This window comes from Protomyctophum bolini (genome assembly GCF_963924005.1).
Source record: "Protomyctophum bolini genome assembly, chromosome: 12".
In the NCBI taxonomy this organism is placed as follows: domain Eukaryota; kingdom Metazoa; phylum Chordata; class Actinopteri; order Myctophiformes; family Myctophidae; genus Protomyctophum; species Protomyctophum bolini.
This window is the reverse complement of record NC_137873.1, coordinates 30,937,673-30,961,927: the sequence shown is the minus strand read 5'-3', so window position 1 is coordinate 30,961,927 and position 24,255 is coordinate 30,937,673. Positions and strand designations below refer to the sequence as shown.

At 44.8% G+C, this 24,255-nt stretch overlaps 1 protein-coding gene across 1 annotated transcript in view; it reads left to right on the top strand.

Annotated features, from left to right (window-relative positions):
* Nucleotides 1-1,847: 1,847 nt before the first annotated feature.
* LOC308326203 (adenylate cyclase type 1-like) overlaps nucleotides 1,848-24,255 on the top strand; it is a gene marked incomplete at both ends in the record, with an annotated part of 52,938 nt that continues 30,530 nt past the window's right edge. The window contains 4 exons of the mRNA XM_080779011.1: nucleotides 1,848-2,465; nucleotides 7,331-7,480; nucleotides 9,521-9,639; nucleotides 16,318-16,429. Of these exons, the coding sequence (XP_080635137.1) occupies nucleotides 1,848-2,465; nucleotides 7,331-7,480; nucleotides 9,521-9,639; nucleotides 16,318-16,429 (999 nt within the window). The remainder of the gene's footprint in view (nucleotides 2,466-7,330; nucleotides 7,481-9,520; nucleotides 9,640-16,317; nucleotides 16,430-24,255) is intronic.

The following is a 24,255-nucleotide window of genomic DNA, read 5'->3' as shown; positions in this document are numbered from 1 at the left end:
GGCTTAAAAGGTCTTTAAATAAATACTTTTTATGTCTATGAGGAAAATGAACGGGGAATCATTTCCTGGGCCCTGGTAGGGGGCGGGTCTGCTAGCGCCCCTCAAAATCTTGCCTGGGGCACCAAATTGCTGAGAGAGAGAGAGTGTGAGAGAGAGAGGGAGGGGGGGGGGGGGGGTGTGTTTGGGTACAATGACAGATATTGCCTTGATGTGGGCCACCCATTCATCCATCCATCCACCCACCCATCCACCCACCCACCCATCCATCCATCCACCCGCAGTCTCCTCTGCCCTCTGCACTAAGAGGACATGGCCACCAACTACAGGCTCTAGGATGACTAATCTGTTCCTCTCGTAATGAATGAGATGCTGTGGCCTCTGAATGCCAAGCGGATGGTGAAGGGTGGCCGGGATGGGATGGCCGGGCCGGGAGGTGAGGATGGTGAGGGGAGGCCGGGATGGGATGGCCGGGAGGTGAGGATGGTGAGGGGTGGCCGGGATGGGATGGCCGGGCCGGGTGGTGAGGATGGTGAGGGGTGGTGATAGGCCGGGCCGGGCGGATGGTGAGGGGTGGGGATAGGCCGGGCCGGACGGTGAGGGGTGGGGATAGGCCGGGCCGGACGGTGAGGGGTGGGGATAGGCCGGGCCGGGCGGATGGTGAGGGGTGGGGATAGGCCGGGCCGGACGGTGAGGGGTGGGGATAGGCCAGGACGGGCGGCCTCCAAATAGAAATCCTATGATCAACATGTGTAAGTGCATCCTCCTCCTCCTCCTCATATCACTCATGATGGCAAACCACAGCTGCCACTTATACCAACCTCTCACATGCAATCACATGAGCTCTACTGTCTCATTGATTCTGAGGACACACAGAAGGGAAGGAGGCAGAGAGGGAGACAGAGAGAGAGAGAGAGAGAGTGAGAGAGAGAGAGATATGATTGTGGATTCAGTAGTGTGTGTGTGTGTGTGTGTGTGTGTGTGTGTGTGTCAGGGCATTTTCTACTGCCCCCTCAGTCATTTCATCTTGGAGACGAGCCTGGTGTCTGTCTGTCTGTCTGTCATTTCATTTATGAAGTCCTTAAAACAGCTACGACAGAAGAGGGGGAGGGGGTAGAAGAAAAAAAAGGAAAAAAACAAAAACAGTAGACAAACTTATGATACTTAATAGTAGGCTATATGATTTGCCAGATTGCCTCTTCTGCTAGCCACCCAAATTAGGCTATTGTCTTTCTTCACTTTGTGTGGAGTAGCTCAGCTGAGAGAGACCCGTCTTATCTCCACCGCTCAATGCGCAGGCGTGATCCAATCTGAGCCCCTCGCTGTTAGAAAGCTGTACTGACTGTAGCTGTTAGGAATCTGAACTCGATGTCGTGCAGCATGTGCGTTTTTTTCCCTCCTCCACTCTCCTTCTGCGGGCTACACTGACTGACACTATGCTCAGTTGAGATTTATTTGTTTCGTTTCGTACAGGATGATCAGGAAATCCGTCCTCATGCAACTGCGGAGACGGAAATGCATGCAGGCTTCACTCATGGAAATAACTGATCTCGTCGAACAACACATTGCAACCTGTGGATAGTGAGTGTGTGCAGAGAGTGTGCGTGCACTGTGTGCGCGCGTGTCTGGAGATTTCACTCCGTCTGTGTGTGTGTGTGTGTGTGTGTGTGTGTGTGTGTGTGTGGCCACCACCACCGGTCGGCGGTCAGTTTCAGTCTCCTCTTATCTGGGACGCTCTGCCTCCTCCAGACTGCTGCGTGCCGTGCCGTGCGGGCTCTGGGACTGGGGTTGCAGGAGGATTTTGTTTCGGCGTTTTCGCAGACCTGAGGCTGTGAACTGATTTTCGGTTTATGAATGGCACTGACATGGAGGAAATACCGTTTCAGAAGGTCAAAACCAGGCGAAAGAAAAGTCCCTGTCCGCCGGGGCTGCGTGTCCCTCTGACCACGATCGCGTGCGAGGACGAGTTCGACTGCAAGGAGCTGGAGTCGCTCTTCCAGAACTACAACCTGAAGCTGGAGCAGACGTCCACGCTCAAAGCCCTGGCCGTGCTCATCGTGCTGGCGTCGACGCTGGCCGTGGTGGAGGTGCTGTCCCACGGCCCCGCGCTCACCGTCTCCAAGGGCTCCCACCCGGTCCACTGCGTGATCTTCGTCTCGCTGTTCATCGTCACCAACGTCAAGTACCTGCAGGTGACTCAGCTCCAGCAGATCGTCAACCTGACGCTGCTCTTCGTCTTCACCTTCTCGTTCCTGTGCTGCCCCTTGCCCCTCGGCGCGGTGGGCGCCGAGTCCCCGCCGGCCCCGGAGCAGGGCATGTGGCAGCTCATCCTGGTCACCTTCGTGGCCTACGCGCTCCTGCCCGTCAGGACGCTGCTGGCCGTGCTGTTTGGAATAATGGTCTCCATGTCGCACATCATTGTCACCGCCACTTCGGTCACGGTCAAGACACAGAAACTATGGAGAACGGTGAGAAGACCTATCCGAACACTATACACACACCATACCCAGCCCATGCAGTTCACGCATAGACAATACTAATAATAATAATATATATATTTTTAGCTAATAACCTCATGTTTGTTCTCAATGTCATATAGGCTATAGTAGCCTGCTTAGAATGTCCAATGTAGGCGATACTGTCAAAAAGTCTATATAAACTATATTGACTGAGTCAAATCAGCACTATGGACAGCTCCCCGTGCAGACTGAGTCCCACTTGCATGCCGTATAGTAGGCTAGGGCTATACTCAAAACAAATCAAGATGTCAAAATGTGGTGAATTAATTTATGAATGAACAGAATGTTGAGTTATAAATACATTATAATTAGCTAACCCGCAGGTGGCCTTATAAGCCTTATAAGCCTTATCACTCGCCTCAGACTCTCAGTCGATGTTGAGATTGAGATCTAAACAGGAGCTGTAGCTGTAGCAAAAAAAATAAGCTTTTAGTGAAGTCTTCATTTGATTGTTGATTGAGCTTGTTTTACTTTGCGTCTACCATAAGTCTGTGGTGTGTGTGTGTGTGTGTGTGTGTATAGGCTAACTTTAATTTGATTCGATACTCAGTACTGTATAGCTATAATGTCCATCATCAGCTTTAGGCTATTGTAGGCTACAGGTCATTGTTTCCATAAGACAGTCTAATGCACTGGTTCCCACACTGGCTCGGGACCCATTTGTGGACTGCGGACACATTTTTATGGGTCCCTTTCTTTTTAGTTTCCTATATTTTGTTTTTAGTTATTATTTACAAAACGTTCCCAAAAAGTGAGTTTGTAGATTTGCTATATTTTCACTAGTTTGGGTCTATACTCTCGACCTGAAAAGTTTGGAACCACGGGTCTATAAATGGATCAATCCCTTCTTTATACATTCCCCTTTCTCACATAACCAAAAGGATGAGAGTTTTACGGAATCATGAAACTAGAAGAACTTGGAAGACATGTCTCTGTTGTCTCTCCTCTCTATACTGTAACTCAGGCCCTGACCTGTCAGAGGCTCTGACACCTCACAAAGCTGTGCAATTCTTTGGTTTATATGGGAAAAAAGTGGGAAAATTCAGGCATGCCATGTCAGAGCAGAAATAAATTGGAACACCACCATGTTACTTTCCCCCATACCTGCAGCTTTCTGGCTCATTCTCACATACTGTACAAGCAAACACACATGTATGCAGGAGCACGCACACACGCACGCACGCACACAGTCAGGTGTAGGGAGGGAATGAGACAAGTAACATCAGTCTCTCTACAAGGGAATTGAAACCTTGCCTCCACAACATATGTGCAGATTGTGTACTACCGGTATATGTACTATAGGAGAGATTGAGATATGATGTGAGGGGCGCTAGCCCCTCCCATGTCCAGCTTTGAGGGTTTGTGCAAACACAAACATTGTGTTGCTACCATTTCCTATGACTAGTTTTGAGTGTGTACATTGATGACAAAATTGTGATTGGCCAGAAGAGGATGCATGATGATGTATGATGATAAGAGCGCCCCTCACTTCACACGGGTGTGATTTCTTTTTACCCCTTATGCATGCTGCAGCCAGGAGGACAATGTGTGAATGACTTTGTTAACTGTATTACCATGCAGGACAGTTTGCTAATCCACGAAGCTTAGAGATGAACTCTGTGTCATGACCCCACATCACCTTTTACTAACCACCCCATAGATCACAACACCTCTTCCTGCTTCTCTCTCGGCTTGCTCCAATCTCTTGGTATCACAAATTATTAAATTGTTATATTATCAAACAAAACTAACAAATATCTCAGACAGACTACTTTTCCCTAAAGGGATATATGTCAAGTCAGTCTGATCACAAGCAGGGATAAAACATATATCACCAATGGTAATAAAATATGTATGACAAGCAGGGCAATATCAAAAGCAGGGGCAAACTGTTCGCAAAAACGTAGCCGAGAGAACAGGGACAAAGAACCATGTTCAGCAACATTTATCAAACTGTATAGTGACAAAGTGCCACAAGATTTTCTTTCGCAAAGCAAACTTTTAGGGCATTATTCAAACTCAATTATTAAAAGGGAAACGTTCCTTGGCTGCGGGTGCGATGAATCAGCGATCTGTCAGGTTGGTTGTGCCATATGTGAACTATTTTCATCTTTAAGTAACAGCTTGTGGCATTGTTTGTGTCGTTTATGTTAAAATTAGTCAAGTTTGAAGTTCCAGTGGGAGACACCCGAGGCTTCGTTAGGAGTTCAGATTGAAGCTCAAATCTATTTCACAGACTATTGCAGTGGTGGGAAAAGTACTCACATTCTTTACTTAAGTAGAAGTATCAATACTGCAATGTAGAACTACTATGTTACTTACAAGTAAAAGTCCAGTATTCAAAATGTACTTAACGTACCAAAAGTAAATGTACTAAAAGTAGAAAGTATTCATTGTGCATTGTGTATTCAATGTCCCATTTCAGCAATCATTTGAAAATAGCTGATTGTGAAGCTCACAATGTGTCGCATCGTAATAATGATAAAAATCTTCAAAGTACCGGTAACTAAAGTTTTCAAATAGATGTAGTGGAGTAAAAGTACAATATTTGCCTCTGAGATGTAGTGGAGTAGAAGTGAAAGTATTGGTGAAAGTACAGTACTTACTATTAAATGTACAGTACTTTACCTTTCACCACTTCTCTATTGTATAAATGACTCCCTGTCATTCTTCGTTTTATTCAGTGAGACAGAAAAGGCCTCAAGCTACCAGAACAAACCCAAAGACCCCTGAAGCCATATCATTTGTTTCATACTAATTATATAGTCATTGTGTTATTTGTTAGAGCTGCCCCACTCATTATACTCCATCATTGACTGAGGCTGTAGCAAACACCAATGATGAATGAATGGCCTAACGGGACACGTGGAGAGAGTGAATGGCTATATTGACTATTGCTTAGGGGTAACGGGCCACTATTTGACACAGTGTTCCCATTGTTCGTGCATGAAATCACACACGGCCAATCTTGGTGTCTCTCAAGTACTGTAGGAGAACCTCGTATCTCCTTCCCATATACGAGGAAGGACCGCGCAGCGATGTGTCCACAATCACAATAACAGAGTCTAACACGGTCTCATATGCACATTGTTATACAGTACACACACACAACAAAGTAAGCAATTGCTTGCCTGCCCACACCACACCATATCCAACCTCCCCATGCAGCCAGGGACGCACACACACGCACGCCACACACTTGTCACAGGAATGAATTGGTTCTTAATGCCTATAATGTGCATTGACATGATCTACTATAGAGGGTAACTATGCGCGCGACATCATAATCATACCCAGGAGGTTATGCGGGAACGCCTACCGAGTGGCAAAAAACAGACATCCAAACAGAAAAGTCGTATTTGATTGCATAAAATGATGTCGGACTCACTCACTTCATTCATGCGCATACCCTCTATATGGGTCATTCAGTGTGAATGAGATGTACTATACTGTGTGCCACTGTGCCTACCTGTGAGCCAGATGGTTAATTTCAGTTTCATTACATCTCAACTTCACCTCTCAGCTGCATCATGCATACTAAATGTAAAGCAACAGCACATATGTTGCACGCCACGAGAAGTTGCACTTTATTCCAATATGCCCGTCAAGCCAACGCATAGCCTATATATACTTCAAATTCACTTTGTTCACATTGATAGTGGAAGAAGAAAAGTTTGACCTCAGAAATGATAGGTTGCTGCAGCAACATGTAAGACAGTATAGTGTATGCCTTCCTTTGTCCTGCACAAGGGCCCGTACAGTACGTCACCCGATTAACACCTGTATCAAATATGTGTCCAAAAGGTTAGCGAGTTGTCAGCTCGTCGCTTCATCACAGCTACCGGTGCAAATTCTCTCTCGTATTTAGCATAGACAGCTAAAGCCATTCTAGTGCCGTTGTGAATGTGTCATCAGCTTGTCACTTGCATCACAGTTACCGACTAGGCAAATTCCCACACATTTAACATACTTGACAGCCAATTTAGCAAGCAAGTGGCTCAAATTGTAGGCAATGAAAGCACTTAAATAGGCACTCGGGTGGCCCAGGGGTAAAGTTCCTGCTCACCACTGTGGACACCGACTAGGCTGGGGGGGGGGGGGGGGGGTTGGCATCCTCTGCGGTGCACTCCCAATGAACAGAACAAGCTCCGTGTGTCCCCAGGGTTTTCAGAAGGTGGCATATACCTATTTCCTGTTCCAGTTCAGTTTGCCCATAGCTTCGTTTGATTGGCTCCGCAGCAGATTTGAACCGGAACCCCGCAAACACATGAAGCCTTCATAATGGGTTTCTGGTAGGGTTGTCCCGAACCAATAACGTGATCGGATCGGGAGCAAAAGAACGTGATCGGGACGTCCCTAGTTTCGGGTTCAAATGGTGCTGCTGAGGAGTGGGAAGCCAGGCAGGGAGGGCGACCTCTGTCGCTGCACTGGTGACTCCTACAGGTCAGTTCAGGGCACCCGTTTAGCCCCTTAAGACCCGTCTGAGGCTAAAAGTGTCTTCTAATCTAAAGCCTGACAGTTTTCTGAACAACCTACATGTATGTTGCTGTACCAATGGTGCTCAAAGATGTTCATGGCAAGATTACCTGTATACGCTATGAGCTTGTATCTGCTATTTTGGAATAGACAAAGTGTAAAATATGGTTATGGTTAAATATGGTTAAAATGATTGTGCTGAAGTGGAATCGTGTGTCCCTCCACTGCGTTGCGTCTTCCCAGTGAATACAAGCGGGAGTGGGAATTAGCAGAATGACTACATTGGGAGAAAAGATTTATATGCGTGAGACTGAGAGTGTGCATTGTGTTGCTTGCAGCTGGTTGCCAACACGGTGCTGTTCACCAGCGTCAACCTGTCAGGGCTGTTTGTACGCATCCTGACAGAGCGAGCCCAGAGGAAGGCTTTCCTGCAGGCCAGAGACTGCATCGAAGAGAAGCTCTGCATGGAGGATGAGAATGAGAAACAGGTACTACAGAGACACCGGAGACAGTGACGGAACGAATGCTTGATAAGCTGATGTGTTTGTGGACTATGGATTTATATTGTTGTTGCTTTTCTTGCTTTACTTTTTCTTTCATGCTCTGCGACTCATATTATGCACACTGACACATGCACGCACGCACACACGCACACACGCGCACACACACACACACACACACACACACACACACACACACTTAAGGTCTCAAATACTTTATGTCTTAATTGACTTCAAGTCTCTTAAGAATCAGTTCATCGAGCGATACAGGATAATTCATCCTACAATCAGAACCATGAAATTGTTGTCTGAGTTATATTGAAGAACTAAAAGAAATAAAGGTCCTGTACTTGCATCAGTAATTATTTATACTGTAACCAAACTGTATTGCAGACCAAAAGGAAAACACAAAACTGTTGCTTTTGAAGTTAAATTGCAATATCTTTATCCGACTTAAACTTGATCAACTTCAATTTTATTGAACCATCAAGATTTCAAAGTACAAATGAAAATGTTCAAATTCCGATGTTTTAAGTCCTGCAACGCAAAGTTCCTTTAAATTTCTCCAATGAGTATAGTTCCTAAAAAGTAACCCAAAAGTAATCAAACCAAAAATTGTAGATCTTCTATTTTCCAAAAGCAAGTAATACATAAAGTCATATTAAATAAAAGGAATGCATTGCTCAAAATGGTGTGGGGGGGGGTATATTACCGGTAATATTACTCACCCAACCTTCAAGTCAGGAGGCCACAGCAGGTTCCACTTTGTCCAAAAGCTCTGAATAGATTCAGAGATAAACCCTCAGAAATCTTCCTTGACCAAGCTTTTCTTCTTCAGATCTAAAGGTTTTCCAGCCCCACTACTCTGGTTCATCAATTTCTGACTGGTTCAGTATATTGGCCTAAAAGAGTCTCTATGACAAATCACCACCAAACACTCTTTTTGATACCTAAAATGAAACCCCTGGCTGCATCACTTCCTGTATTTTTATAGATGTTCCTGGTACCTCACTTCCTGGAAGTATTGCTAACATGCTTTATCCCCACAGCTCCCCCTATGATCAAACCTTGTCAACAGAAAATTAATGACCATGATTTAATTTAACTACACAAAACAAAACATCTTCAACGTGGGGGTTAAATATTCAACCATATTTGAAGGAAGGACATTTCTACAGTGTCACAATCCCTTGTATGACTTACTGTACTTATGGATGCAAGAAACATATTTTCCATACAGATAGGCTTCCGTGTTGCAGCAGAAATGCAACAATTTGTTGCACGTTGCTGGTCTTTGCTTTTAGAAGGGCCTGCGATTTGCAGTCCCTGTACTAGGCCTATACTAGCCTTACTAAGCTGCCAAAACTAAGGATCTGATGAAAGCCAAACCAGTGATTATTCATCCTTATATTTCATTAGCTTAGACATGTATGCTTATTCCATAGATAGGTCAAATGATTTTCATAAATCAGTGCTATTGAACACCCTTTATTGTGTGTTGGTTAAAAAAATGAAACCATGCAGTGCAAAGTATGAAAAAGCACTTCGGACAAAACCTCTTAACTCCATTGGACCCTCAAACTGTCTGCTAAAGCACCACCACTTCTCCCCCTCTCATGCAAGTAATTGACAATATATGAAGTCACAATACCAACTTTGACGAGGCAGTATTGCATCGTTTTAAAAATACAGTTTTCTTTCCCCTGAAAAATTTACATTTTTGGAGTTAGGTGGTTTCTCCCCGACAGCAGAGATATGATGTTAAGCCTTTCTGGCTGGGACTTTCTTTCTTTCCATGCTTCTGGCATTCTTCTCCCTGTGATTACTTTATGTGACTATATATAACTTCATCTTAGTAGCTCTCTCACTCTTTATGTTTATGTTATGTGATTACTTTATGTGACTATATATAACTTCATCTTAGTAGCTCACTCTTTATGTTTCTTTCTCTGTCCCTTTACCCTCCCCCCACCCCCCCTCTCACACACACACACACACACACACACACACACACACACACACGCACAGGAGCGGCTGTTGATGAGTCTACTGCCCAGGAATGTAGCGATGGAGATGAAGGAGGATTTCCTGAAGCCTCCGGAAAGGATATTCCACAAAATCTACATCCAGCGTCATGACAATGTCAGGTAGGGTCAATGTCCCATGATGCAACAGTCTGAACGGTCCAAGTACCTACAATAAGTGTAATGATTATACGGTAATATAAGCTCATCTTAAGCTGCCAATTGGCTTTGCCAGTCTTCTTTCAATCTTCAGCCTTTGTTTGTCCACACGGCCCCAGGGGAGCCCTATGGGAGGCTGTGTAATGAGATACACCCAGTCAGGCCAGGCCAGGCCTGCAAACACAAACACACACACACACACACACACACACACACACACACACGCACACACGCACACACACAGTGCGTAGTTGGAACTGCTGCACTGTAACACCACTGTAACACCTCCGCGTTAAGCAATAGTGAGCATGCAGGAGATTCTCCTGGCTATTGTGCAATGTCCTGATTTGGGGCAGCGGTGCCGAACGGTTTTTGAAAAATAGCTAAAATAGCCAATGTGACGATTTGTGAGCTTGTAGATCTGGTATTTTTTGAAAGATTTCAAGTGAAAGTGAAGGTTACGTCTGTCTGTGAGTTTGATAAATATTGAACCAATGAAAAGTATTACAAGAGCTTGTGACTATAATAACTACAATGTATCCATTTCTTGAAAAGTAACAGATTTGGACATGCAGGGTTTCCACCCGACAGGGACAATATGGTTGTTGTTTTGTTTTCTTCTCGAAAGAATAATTCAATTTATATCACAGCTTTCAATCAACTGCTTGGTGCTGAAGTTGCTGTATAAGTGAAGAGCTTTGCCAGATGGCGTTAACATCCAAATGTTGTGGCCATTGGAATATTAAAGCCAATACAAGGAGTTACCCTCTCATCACACCCACTTTTTCTCCCATTTCATCTTTTCTATTTTCCAATCTTTGATTGATTGATTGACATTTTTATTGACAAAAATGCATAGACATAATGGTTGTACATACATATATCTGTCAAAAAGGTGTAAAACACAAAGCTCGAGAGCTTATTTCCATTGTGCTTCTTTTTTTTAGTGCAAATATGTGTGTCAAGTGCCCATCTTGCTCCATTAGCATAAGACATCCAATATACGCCCCATATGTCATGCGCGCCCTGACTACCTAAGTCGCACACTTCACGCTCGCGTGGGGTGCTGACCTTAGATGACCATACCGGCACGTTAATGGCATCCCCCGCCCCTGGCCATCTAAGCCACACGCCGCATGCTTGCATGTGGCGATGACCTTAGATGACCATGCTGGCTTCACCATGTATTCCATGCCATGTAGACGGAGCAGGCAGCCACTGTCCAGTCAGTCACACCCAACTTCAGTGAAGGCATGGCTTTAAGGTCTCTTCATTGCTTCACTTCATTTCTTCTTCCTGTCGCAACTGTGATATTCAAGTCTTAACTTCTACCGAGTGCACTCCTGTAACTCCTGTACAGATAGCTGCATGGTTATCTCGTCTTACTGTACATTGTCATCGCTTATAGGTACCGTATGCATGAAAACCTGACTCTGTACATTCACCTCATCTTCTTGAATTCTTAATTCCACTTAATTTACACTCTGAAATACTTTTGATTCACATTTTCATTCCCTTCTCGTTTCTTCCCTACTTAATTCTCTCTCTCTCTCTCTCTCTCTCTGCTTCTTAATTCACTCGCACCACCCTGCTCTGTATCTTCCATGCTCCCCTCTCTTATCTCAGCTCTCCTTCCCTTTGTGCTGTCAGAGAGGCAGGGACTCAGGGAGGCACGAGGCAGCAGAGTTTGCTTAGCCCCGGGATTAAGCCGCCGCAGGAGATTAAATGCAGTGGAGTCTAAATTGTCGTTGCATAACGCTGCGCACGTGTGATGGTTAAAAGTGGACACATCTCAGTGGAGCTCCACTGATTGCTTTTGTGCCTTGCACTCCTTCAGCTAAAGCTACCCTACGAGAGTAATCTACGCCCGACGCGGACATGATTTATGTGATTTGGGCGGGCCGTAATTAGAAAGCAAACAGTGAGCGGTACAATTTACTTAACGTTTTCTCATTACGTCCACGAGGCCGAGGGCGAGATTTGATTAGATTGAAATCCAATACGAAAATGTGGTCATAATTATGGTCTCGGCAAAAAAACAGAACAATAAATCATCAATGGCACCAAGTGACCCCAGAGGTGTGGCGTGTCAAAGTCTCACAGTTAGGGGATTCATCTAATGTGCACATTGGACGCATTTACAGCTCAAACAACTTGTTGATCCAAATGATTTAACGCCCACAGTGACATGGCCAAAATAGGGACCGCAGGTTGAGAGTGGTTCAAGGACGGCCCGGGTATCGGAGGAGACTCAAGGCTATCTTCACCCTCCCAGTGACTTATGTATTGTGGGGGTTGGCAGAGATGGAGTACTCGTAGAGAGGCAGGGGAACTGGGAATTGGCTTAATTATCAAATTGGGATATGAAGGGGAGAGCGTTTTTTCATGGGGTGTTCAGCAGCATAGTCCTTTCGTTATTTGGCCTGTCCCTGAGGTTTCTTTCTGTGATTGAACATTTTAAATAAAATATTTTGAAAAGAAAGTGGTTAAAGGCATTATTATATAATGCTAGACCCAGCTGTCGTATAGAGTGTTTCAAATCACACCTGCTAACTTTATGGAACAGTTTATACATGATTAAAGGACAAAACCGTATGGCAAACCGTATTTGGATCTCAGTATAGCCTGGCTCTGGCTAATTGGGCACTGCTGTAATAACTGCAGATGAGATGTGATTTTTTCTTGTGTTCCTGTAATGCTATGCAATAATATCTGAAGTGTTAATTGAACTTTGAAAGTTTAATAATGGACCCGAAACCCATAAGGGTAAATCTTTTCACTTTCAGAGACTAATTAACACTCTGAATTTGACTGTGTATGCATAATTGTGCACCTGTGCCGAGAAACAGAATGGCAGTTTGTGAGAAATCTCTCGTTCTTGTTACACACTCGAATGGAAGAGAATGTGGGACATAACACTTCCCCTAAAAGCGGGCACGGCGGCGCAGTCGGTAGCGCTGTTGCCTCACAGCTAGAATGTCCCATGTTTGATTCCCGCCGGGGATGCTGGGGGCGTGTTCTCTCCTTTGCGTCATCAGCGCCCACACCCTAGGTGGGGTTGGTGAAAGAGCCTTTCTGTGTGGAGTTTGCATGCATGTTCTCCCCGTGTCCCCTAGGGTGGGGATATCCTAGGGACCAGGGTACAAAGGCAATAAACATGCAGTAATCCTGGTCTCCCCCTGGTCAGCCGGGGCACCTGATAAAAGGAACTGGATGGAATAACCAACCACGCTTTCTGTTTTCAGGCTTGTTGATGATCACTCACTTACGCATGCATGCACGCACGCGCACACGCACACGCACACACACTTATTTGTAGCCACTTCCATTGTCATTTGCTGCGGTCACCACAGATGCCTCAGCACTGAACAGATGCTTCATTCAGTGTCACGGTCACCTCTCTCATTTGGCTAGATGTCAACAAACACCTGACCACATTATGCTCCAGGAGGAAGGTTGACCCCCAAGATGGCACAAGGCATGTTTCTTTGCAGTATGATTAGATTGTAATCTCATTCGTCTGGATGGCTATAGTGCCTTTCACAAGGGAGATAGGAAGATTAGCATAATTGGAGGAATGTCCCTTGGAATTTGAGCCCTTGGAAGGAAAATTGGGGATGAAAGTGTGGGGAGGTCAAATATGGCTCTAGTGCAGTGGTTTTCAACCTTTTTCATATCAAGGTCCATTATTTATTCGGAATTTGAGCCACGGACCACCGTTTGATGAGATTTAGCCTCTCAGACCCAAAACTTAGAATATTGTGTTGTTGTTGGATAAGATTTTGTCCACAATTCCATGCTGTACTGATTAAATTAAGTAATGCAGATGTTTAACAATACTGTAACTCTTGAGAGCGTAAAATGAGTTGAAGATCTCATGAGTTGAAGATCTAATAAGGGTTTGAGGTTGAAAAACACACTGCTCTAAAGTGGTAGATTGCAGAGAGGGTGCATTAGAATAGATAACGAAGAACTAATCATCTCTGTATAAATGGATTTAATTATACACTTCATTTATAGGCTTGTGGCTTGGTTTGAATAAATCTGGCTATGAAAGAGGCGTGAACTGAGGCCAGGTTGAGTATTTGACTGAATCAGGCAACTTGAAAATAAAACAGGATTAGTTGCCCTAATGTGAGACGCAGTCAAACACACTGCTGCTGCACACAAATGTGTGTATATACCGGTACTCAATAATATGGTTTGTTTGACCTCAATGCCAGACGGCAACATGCATGTGAAGGAGCAAGTTTGTGTTTCAACATTGTTGCCAATGTTTGGTATTTCTTTAGTTCAACCTGTATTACAGTAGGCAAATAGTCATTTGTATTGTGTATGCAAATATTTGTGCTGTTAGATGGTGTTTACATGTAACCCTAACCTCAAACACTACGCCTAACCATAACCCTATAACTAGGGCTAGTCCTCAAAGGAGGGGGGGGGGGGGGTGTTTCTACTCTACTGTCACAATATTATGCTGCCCACACGGGCAGATGCAAAAGATACAAAGATGCAAAGCTACACAGAGACACAGACAGTGTATTTGTAGTCGTTAAGCAGCAGGAGGTCGTTTAGCAGCAGGAGGTTTGTTAGCAGCTCAACCACTCTAACCACAACCACTACAAACGTCCAACACATTGGAAAGCGCTGAGTCGGCTCAAGCAAACTTTGAACCGTTGGGCTTCTTCAGCCTCTTGTGGCTCAAGTTCACTTGAGCCACGGTCACGGAAAACAATTAAGTGCTCCCTAACATCTTGTGGAAACAATAATAGCCTCCCGTGCTGGTAGAACAGTCTTAACAAGGTGAATCACATCAGCAGGAGGGGCCAGTCTGTGTTGTAGTCCAGGAGGAATCATGAGGGACATAATGTAAAAAAAAAAGAGAGAAAGAAAGAAAAACGAAAATAGGGACATTAATAGCAAGGCTTGATAACCTTTGATCACCAAAGGCAGCACCCACAACCTAAATGGAAACAAGACCACAAGGACCTTTTTTTCGGTTTGACTGTACTCCGTGTTATTAATTTAAGCAATTCAGGAGCAGGATGTTCATTATGCCTTTGACGTCAAAGAGCATCAGGGAACCCTCTGCTACTGGCTCAATTGTTGTGGCGCAATAGTTTGCCTATTTTCATCACTGCTTTTATCACCTGTCTTCTTCATTTTAGCAATCCATAAAATGTAGAGCTGCCAACTCTCACACATTGATGTACGCCTAGATAAATTTACATCTCTTTTCCATTGTTCATGTACAAGATATATCGCTTCCATGCATGTGCATAGTTCGAAATTGCAATACAATATCTCGCCCAGACAGTGCTGGGTGTTTTATTTCTTTCATTTGCTTAAATTTCTTGAGATCGGTTCATTTTAGCCAACAGAACTCCTAAACTGAACCCACTAATCACAGTGTTTTAAGATCTTATAGTCTTTAATGTCTGTCACCCGCAGATGGCCACCAATTATAATATTCACAGCAAATCAATCCCTCTTCCCCTCGTTACGTTGACAGCTGTGAGACGATAAGATGGCATTTAGGCGGTGCGTTCTGTCACACGGCGAGGACTCCTGCCCACACGAAGACCGGCACTAGCAGGATGTTTACAACGCGGGGGCCATGAGATGTGTGGATGTGCTTTTTGGTCAGTCACGTCCTCGATGACTAATCCTCCTCCTTCACACCCTCCACTCTCTCTCGCACAACAACACCGTTGGCAATTCCTTTTTTACCAGGAAAAAAAGGCCTTCAGATTAGCCGCCGCGTGTCTCTGATACGAGGTGATAAGTGGTCTCTCGGGGTCACGAGGACCACATTAAGACACGAGAGCGTGGACGAGCAGAAGCATCGAGTCACATTATAGCTTCGGGCCGCTGTTGTCAAGCTTGTAGCCCAGGTGATAAATGAAGGAAACGGCATCCGGGAAAATGCTTTGGAGGAGCACTTCAGCGCTCTCGTTGACCCGTGCACGGTGACATGGCAGGCCCCTTCAACCCCGTGAATGGACTAGTGTGAGAAGGGTTCGGCGAGTTCGCCCGCACATTATTCCCCCTCCTGGTGAGAGAGGCTTATGTTATGTTGTTGACTGCTAGTGTCTGGAGGACTGAATTATATCCCGCAAATGTCTTCCCATCTGCTCCTAACAAGACATGGCTTCACTTTGATCCCAGCGAGAATGCTATCCGACGTTCTATTTTGAGTTGTTTCTGCTCGACTACGCTGCCACTCACACTGGGAGGGAGGATTCATTGCCTCGGGTCATTAATTTCAACGTTTGATTCGTTAGGTTGTGGTAAACAGGTCAACAGAAGGGAATGTTTACTTTGACTTTGGCTCTGGCTTCTTCCTAAATGTCATTTTAAGCAAATCCCTGCCAGCTAATCTGATCAGGCACTCAGTCAGGCAATGATCTGGTCTCTGTGATACTGTCTAACATGCTGCTATAAATAACTTTCATTGACACCCCCATCTCTCTCTCTCTCTCTCTCTCTCTCTCTCCCTCTCTCTCCCCATCTCTCCCCCTCTCTCTCTCTCTCTCTCTCTCTCTCTCTCTCCCTCTCTCTCCCCATCTCTCCCCCTCTCTCTCTCTCTCTCTCTCTCTCTCTCTCTCTCTCTCTCTCTCTCTCTCTCCTCTCTCTCTCCAGCATCCTGTTTGCAGATATAGTCGGTTTCACCAGCCTCGCCTCCCAGTGCACAGCCCAGGAGCTGGTTAAACTGCTAAACGAGTTGTTTGGAAAGTTTGACGAGCTCGCCACGGTGAGTCAGTCTATTGTACTTCCGGTGAACAGTATATTGCTCCTTTTCCCATCACTGCTATCGTTCATCTGAAAATGCTCGTCCCTGTTGATCTTTGTATGCGCATTGTCCGCGGCCTCCGAGACATGCGAGGCTCGCCTATAGTGGTGGCGTGTGATTGCATATACAGTGTGCGTGATGTGTATGTCTTTGAACATGCAGGCTATAGCGGCTAACTCCACTGTCATGCCAGCTTAGTATGATGTTGCGGAGAGAACACCGGAGGCCCATATGATGTTTCATATGATTACACAGCAGGGCTTCATTTGAAGAAGAGTTGGCCGAAGTCTTTAATCCAAGCCAGATTTACCCTTGACTAAACCTTGTCTCCACTGTCTCTGGCAATCTGTGTGAACTGAATGAAGAGCTGTGGCGTTGAACTGGTCTCCGGTCTCTTGCATATTGCATAAGGAAACTCCACAGAGTGTTGATTTAACCCATTCTGACCGGGCACCCATTTTGGTGTTAGCATCATGTTATGCTTTAGCTATTGAAAAATAGCAGATCTACAAGCTCATATCGCGCCACCGAGTGGCGCGATACGAGCTTGTAGGTCTGCTATTTTTGAAAAATTCGAAGAACGACTGACATTTTTAGAATCTGATCTCAGGTCAGAATGGGTTAATCAGACCAGTGTGTGTCCAGTGGAAACCTCGTATGAATCTGATCTCAGGTCAGAATGGGTTAACCACATGAACCCTGGCATCCCTATTCTGGGCATGTCACAACAGGAAAATAGACAATCTACAAGCTCACAAAAGCAAAAAAAAGTGGGTTGGTAATAGAAGACCTGTGGAGGACCCCGGTCAACAATGTATATAGGTTACTCTGAGAGTGTAAAAATAGCCGCAAGGTCAATTTAATTCTAAAAGTGGCTCCATTTTTAGAGTTAAATCAAGTGTCGCAAGACATGGCCAAAGCATTTCCGGGGGTCCACTCCCCAGCCAAAAACGTTGAGAACCCCTGGATTAGTTGATGTTTTTGGTTTTTTTGCATGATTCGTATAATTAACAAATCGGTTTAAAAGCTAAAAAATTAATAAATAGGATATATCATGATTTACTGGGAGAAATCAAGCAAGTATATGTTAAATCAGACATTATATCAAATGGAATGATTATCTATTGCATAACATTTCTTATGTTATGCAATCACACGACGAATCTCTCAGTCAAAATCATGCAAAAACAAAGTTGCCTAATAGTCCACTATATTGACAATATTTGGCCAATCATACAAATCCTTAGTCGGGGACAGGCCTAGCCTCTACCAAATGATATTGCAGAATTTCCTGTCCAGCATTACTGCCGTGGCTGTCAGGCTGTGGTGTGAGTTTGGCTGACACTGACACATTATGTTTGTTTGGTGTGAGTTTGGCTGACACTGACACATATGTTTGTTTGGTGTGAGTTTGGCTGACACTGACACATGTTTGTTTGTTTGGTGAGAGGTTTTTGCATCCCGACGGCTCCTGCAGAACACCCCACAGCTGACTTATCTGCATGTAATCTGGCCTCTATTACTTACATCAGGCACATGTGCCTGTGAAATCCCTTAATCCGCCGGATTACAGCTAACCCTTTATTTGCTTTCATACAACATTTTCTGCATGGCTTTATTGGGGGGGGATCTAGTTTAACTTGTTTGTTTACATGCACAAAATAGAATTCAACATGACTTTGGGATGGAGCCTTTTTTCTGTGTTTAGGTTGTTAAAAAAAGGGATAAAAAGCAAGTCTTTTGCACACCTACAGGCGACAGGTGCGTAGGAGAAGGACAGCCAGGTGCCCCGACGTATACTGAAAAAGGAATAAAAGTATTCAAATGCAGTAGAAAAGTTTATTAAGGGAAACGGCAACGTTTTGGTCTATTCAACCTTCATCAGGCTATCTTTCTGAAAGATAGCCTGAAGGTCGAATATGAAGGTCGAAACATTGCTGTTCCCTTAATTCCCTTAACTTTTCTACTGCATTTGAAGACAGTGTGCAGGAGTTTCTTTTTTTTTCAGTGTTTAGGTTGTTCAAATGAACTTTTGTATGATTAAACTTATACTTATCCATATGCGTGCTACAGTCTTCCTTCATCCCTGTCAAAGTTTTACTTTATCCCGAGTTGCAATTAAGTATACTAAACGAGGAGAAGCAATTATTACATACCAAACATTATGCACACTCTCATTTATAAGCCATAGTCATGTCAACAAGTCAATACATTTTTAGGGGGTATTTATTTGGCTGTAACTGATATTCACTCTCATGAATTACAATTACAATTTTGTAATGTATAATTTTGGCAAGAGTGAATTTCAATTTCATACTGATGTTTCGGCTATCCAGTGGATATCGCACCAGAAGTCAGGAATGTATCATTTTCTCATCGTTGTGATCTGAATTATTATAAGTCATAGGCTCTTGGTTGCTCGCTGGGAGCTTGGAGCGTGGCGTTACACAGATAGGCTCCCTTAAGTTCCACTATCAGAGGTTTTAGCCTTGCCCCTGACCCAACGGCCCGCTCATTCTGATCCACTCTGGCATGGAAGTGGCAATGCCAGTGACTCATGGCCGTGGCCACAGCGGGCATGCTGTCTCTCCCCGTTTCCAGGCGAGGAGCGGGCGATGCCACATGTCCACTGTGTTTCACTGCGTCGTCAGCCCAGCACCGTCCACACACCACCTGTTCCCTCTGTGGACTCGTCAAGATGTGGGCCAGGATTGTGCTGCTGTCCCAAAGTCCCAACTGACGTAGTAGACCTACACCTGTCCTGCCCTTCCTCCCACAATCTGCTCTCCTCCTCTCTCCAATTAGTTTTTAATTGTTTATCAATGTAAACATGCAGCAGATGCATTTTTTAATCCCACAATTCTTTATAAAGAGCCCTGAACTGAGCTCATACATGCTTCCTTCAATGCATGAGGACTAGTGAGCAGGCCACTTCTTATCACCTGACAGGGGGGAGTTTCCTCGGTAGGACATAGCGCTTTGGAAGGAACACGTTATTCCAATCAGTTCCTTTCCCCTCCATCAGGGGTGACCAGGGGGAGGCAGTATAGCAACCAGGATTACTGCATGTTTTTACCTACCGTTATGTACCCTAAGGGACAAGGGAAGAACATGCAAACTCCACACAGAAAGGCCCTTTCGCCAACCCGACCTAGGGTATGGGCGTTGATGACGCAGAGGAGAGAACACGCCCCCCCCCACCGCCGCCGCCGGTAATCGAACCCGGGACCTTCTAGCTGTGAAGCGACAGTGCTACCGACTGTGCCACCATTCCCCCAGATGCACGTCTTTTAACATTGTGTTGTGCTTCACTTTTGTCTGATTGATTGCAGTAATTTGGTCTCTTGTTTTTGGATGGCTACCAAAAATAAATCCTGTAAAAGTTTTGTAGAACTCAATGTCAGATTTAGGCCAAGCGACCATTCACAAAAAAAGATGGGGTGGGACCAATACTTGGTGTGTCTGGGGAGAGGCTGATCACAGCTGTGACTCCGAAATAGCCCAAAAAACAACAACCTGCTTACATGAACTTAATTTACATGCAAATTAGCCACAGATTGATTTGTTTCTGAACGTCATATATGGCAAAGGCACAGGGCCTTAGTTGAGGTCATACTATGATTTACTGATTTAGAGATTATTATATCTAATAGTCCATCCATCCATCCCATCCATCTCCAACTGCTTATCCGTAGTCGGGTAGCGGGGGCAACAGCTCCACCAGAGTGCTCCAGACTTCCCTCTCCAGAGCAACATTAGTGACTTCCTCCTGGGGGATTCCGAGACGTTCCAAGGCCAGTGAGTCGATGTGTTTCCTCCAACTGCGCCTTGGTCTGCCCCGGGGTCTCCTCCCAGTGGGATGTGCGTCTATCTAACCATCTATATCAGGGGTGTCGAACTCAACTTGGGGCGAGGGCCGCATTGATCAAAAGGTCACTTGATGGGGGCCACAACCAGTTGCGGACGCACGCTCGATGTCTCAGTCAGTCACTGCAATAATATCTATCTATCTATCTATCTATCTATCTATGCTCAGACCGAGCCAGTCAGCCAGCAAGCCACACACATAGTGCTCAGACCCAGCCAGCCAGCCAGCCACACACATAGTGCTCAGACCCAGCCAGCCAGCAAGCCACACACATAGTGCTCAGACCCAGCCAGCCAGCCAGCCAGCCACACACATAGTGAGTGCTCAGACCCAGCCAGCCAGCAAGCCACACACATAGTGCTCAGACCCAGCCAGCCACACACATAGCTCCGTAAGGGAGTGGTTGCACCACTAAAAAAATCTTCAATAAAGAAGGCTACTGGAGATTGGAGAACCTGATTTGGACATGATCTGATGCAGGACAATGTCACTATGACAGAAAGAGAAGATGGGTCTGGCCACATTCATTCACCCCATAATCTCAGTGGAAATTGGGGAGATAGATATAGAATATATTCTATATCTAATAGTAGAAGAAGTTATTGACTTGAGTTTAAGATTAAAAGGTTTACAGTTGTGTTTGGCCTTCCATCTTCATCGTGTATGTATTAATGTATCATTTTCACTTGCTGCAGAAAACAATAGGCAGCAATAGAACAGCCCTTTATCACCATTCACCTTTCAGAAAACCAGCATTAAGTGCCAATGATATTGATATGGTAAAGATACGGCATATGCTTAGTTTTGTCTGAGAAAATCTTGACAGCTGACTGCTGGTGTTTCAATGCATTCTAGTTACTTGATTCAGTATTTTCGTTTTAGATATTAGATATTCATTTTAGCTGCCCACTTCCTATACGAACCCATAACTTCAAACTCCATTGTAACCATGAAAGATTCATTGAAAACACCCGTCCTTGGTTCTGGTGACTGATATCTTTTGTGGTATTCACAAAAGCCTGAGTATACGATGAAATGACACAAAAATTGAAATATCACTTTAACACGTGAGCTTCTATTTTTGGGTGTGTTTTTTGGACTTATTTGTGTCTAGACGGGAATCTCGGGATTATGCTACATATTCCAATCATAACTACACGTACCAGTCTTAGTCGTTATGCTATACCCTCTCAGGCTGTTATCGTTTCCCACTTTGTCGCAGGTGTTAAACAAGTGAGAGTGAAAATCTAGCTGTTTTAAGTAGAGGCCTTGGCTTATAATTAGAACATAACGACGAAAATAAAACCAGCCTCTATTATTCTATAAAATTGTGCTTCTCCCCGTGCGAGATCCAAACCGCCTGCGTGTTTGTGTGTACATGCCTTGCCTCCGTTTCCATGGCAGACTTTCACAGAGCTTTTCATCCTCGCCTCTCTTCTCTCGCCGCGCCTCCTTGCATCACAGCGCCCCGACTCCTCCGCTCCCTGTCTCTCTGTCTTTTGATCCTTCAGAACTCCCTCCCTCTCAACTGTGTCTCAACTGTGTCTCTTTATGCCCTGCCGTGGTTCTCTCCTACGCTCTCTGCCGTTCTCCTTCTGCTTCCATTTTTAGGATGACTTCTCACCCCGCCTACCCACTTTATTTGCGTTCGCGTTACATGGATTTAGCCGTTTATCTGTAGGATTCTGCGAGCACACGTCTATCCTGCATGCTATTGCACATACATTTTTCAGTAAAGTATAATAATACTAGGGATGTCCGATATTATCAGCCTCAGAAAATATCGGTTATCGGTTTTAATTCATTTAAATTTCTCCTGAATTTATGATAATGTTTATTTTTATTTGGATAACCTTACATTTATGAATCCATCCAGCGGGGCATCACAATAAAATTAGGCATAATGTGTTCATTCCTACGACCACATATCGGTATTGGTTGATCTCTGTTAGTTATTTTTTAAGACTCTGTGAGGGAACTTATTTGATATGTATTGCATACAATCTATTGAGACAAACTCATCAGCTAGTGCCAGCTACACTACTACTACTACTACCAGCAGGTTGCATGAGCACACTCGAGCCAAGGTCCTCTTGGCTGACACGGTGCGAGTGAGACGGACACCTTCAACATCCTCACCAGTTTAATAATGCAGGGTGAGAGACTCTCGCTGCTATACCTCCTCATTATTGTACTTGACGGTGCAGCTGAGGGAGACCCGGCCTTGCTGGACGTGACCTGGAGCTCGGGGGAAGGGTTCATCGTGTACCAGCTGTCACTGACCCTGACCTCGGCTATGTTAACGACGACGTCGCGCTCATTGCGAACACCAGCCGGCTGTGGGCTGTGGGCTCGTTGGACAGGTGTTTAAACCAGGATACTCCATACAGCCCAGCATGTCTTGTGGATGAAACACATGGGCAATGTTGACCCCTGAAGCCAATGCATGCAGAAGTCTCTTGACGTGTGCTACATCAGAATGTTTGCGTGCAGCACTTAACATCAGCAAGAGTGTGTATGTTACCAACAAGACCCTGTATGAGGGAATGCCAAGGGCGAGCCAAAAAATAGCAGCCAGGAGAATGATCCTAGCAAGACACTGCCAAAGACATCTCAAGAACTGCCAGCCAGCAAATTGGTGCTGTGTGGGAACGAACACACTTGCATCGATCACAAGGATGTCCCACACTAACATACAGGGATGTTCTCAAGACCTGGATGACTGGAAGTGATGACGGAGGGCTTGTCTGAGGACGACCTAGAGAGACCTCCACCGCTGGTGACCACAAATATACGCCAAAGGAGACTGAGGCTGCTTCAAAAGTGTGCCTCGAAACTTGCATCGTAAAGCCATTTAATGTGGTGCTCAGAGGATAGTATATTACGTGGACGTGCTGAAGAAGTCAACGAGAAAAACATAATTCACATCCTCCGTTTCTGGCGCCGAGCCAAACTAAGAAAAAGAAATAAAATAAAAGCTTAATCACAAGAAACACAAGATGGGGGCTCACAACTGACTTTTAAAATGCTCCCACTTTATTCACAACAGCAACAAAAGGACGTTTCGACCTTGCAGTCTTTTTCAAGGGGGACATGCTGCAGCCACGCCACTGCTGATGAACTGTGCTCTGGACTGCTGGACTGCCATGTGGGGAGAGGGGTCATCCTAAGACATTTATACCCAGTGGCCTCCACAAGACTGACGGATTGATTTTATATGACGTTTAATCAACTATTTCTAATGTAGCATTATACAGTATCAGCTTCATTATATATGTTTTCATTAAGTTTCACTCTTCACTCAACAGCAGCTAAGAAGACGGTTGCTATGCGGTGGAAATGGGCTCTATAGCCTCTAACCCTTTTTAGATAGAAATGTCACCGGTAAGATTACATAGAATGTAAGGAACATGTTAACGTGTGGTCTTGCATTGCAGATAAACTTAAGGATATGATTTAGGCTGTGCTTACAGTACAGTGGTAAGAACTTTGCACAGGTGTGCCCTGCTTTTCGTGACTTTTTGGTCCTGGGAGCGGTGGCTGGGTGGGTTTGCTTTTTTCTTATTTCTTTTTGAGGGGCGATGTCCAGCTTCAGTGTGTGTGCAAACACAAACTTTAACACAACTTTAACCCATTTTGACATTCTAAAAATGTCTTGATCCTGACAGTTTTCTGAAAAAGCTATAATTCTATGTCAGTGGTTCTTCGATTTTTCAAATATAGCAGACCTAAAAGCTTGTAGCGCGCCACTCGGTGGCGCACTATGAGCTTGTAGATCTGCTATTTTTCAATAGCTAAAGCATAACATAATGCTAACACCAAAAGGGGTTCCCGCCCAGAATGGGTTAAACACAAACATTGCGTAACACAAACATTGAAGACGAACTAAGGATGCAAATTCTGATTGGCCAGGAATGAG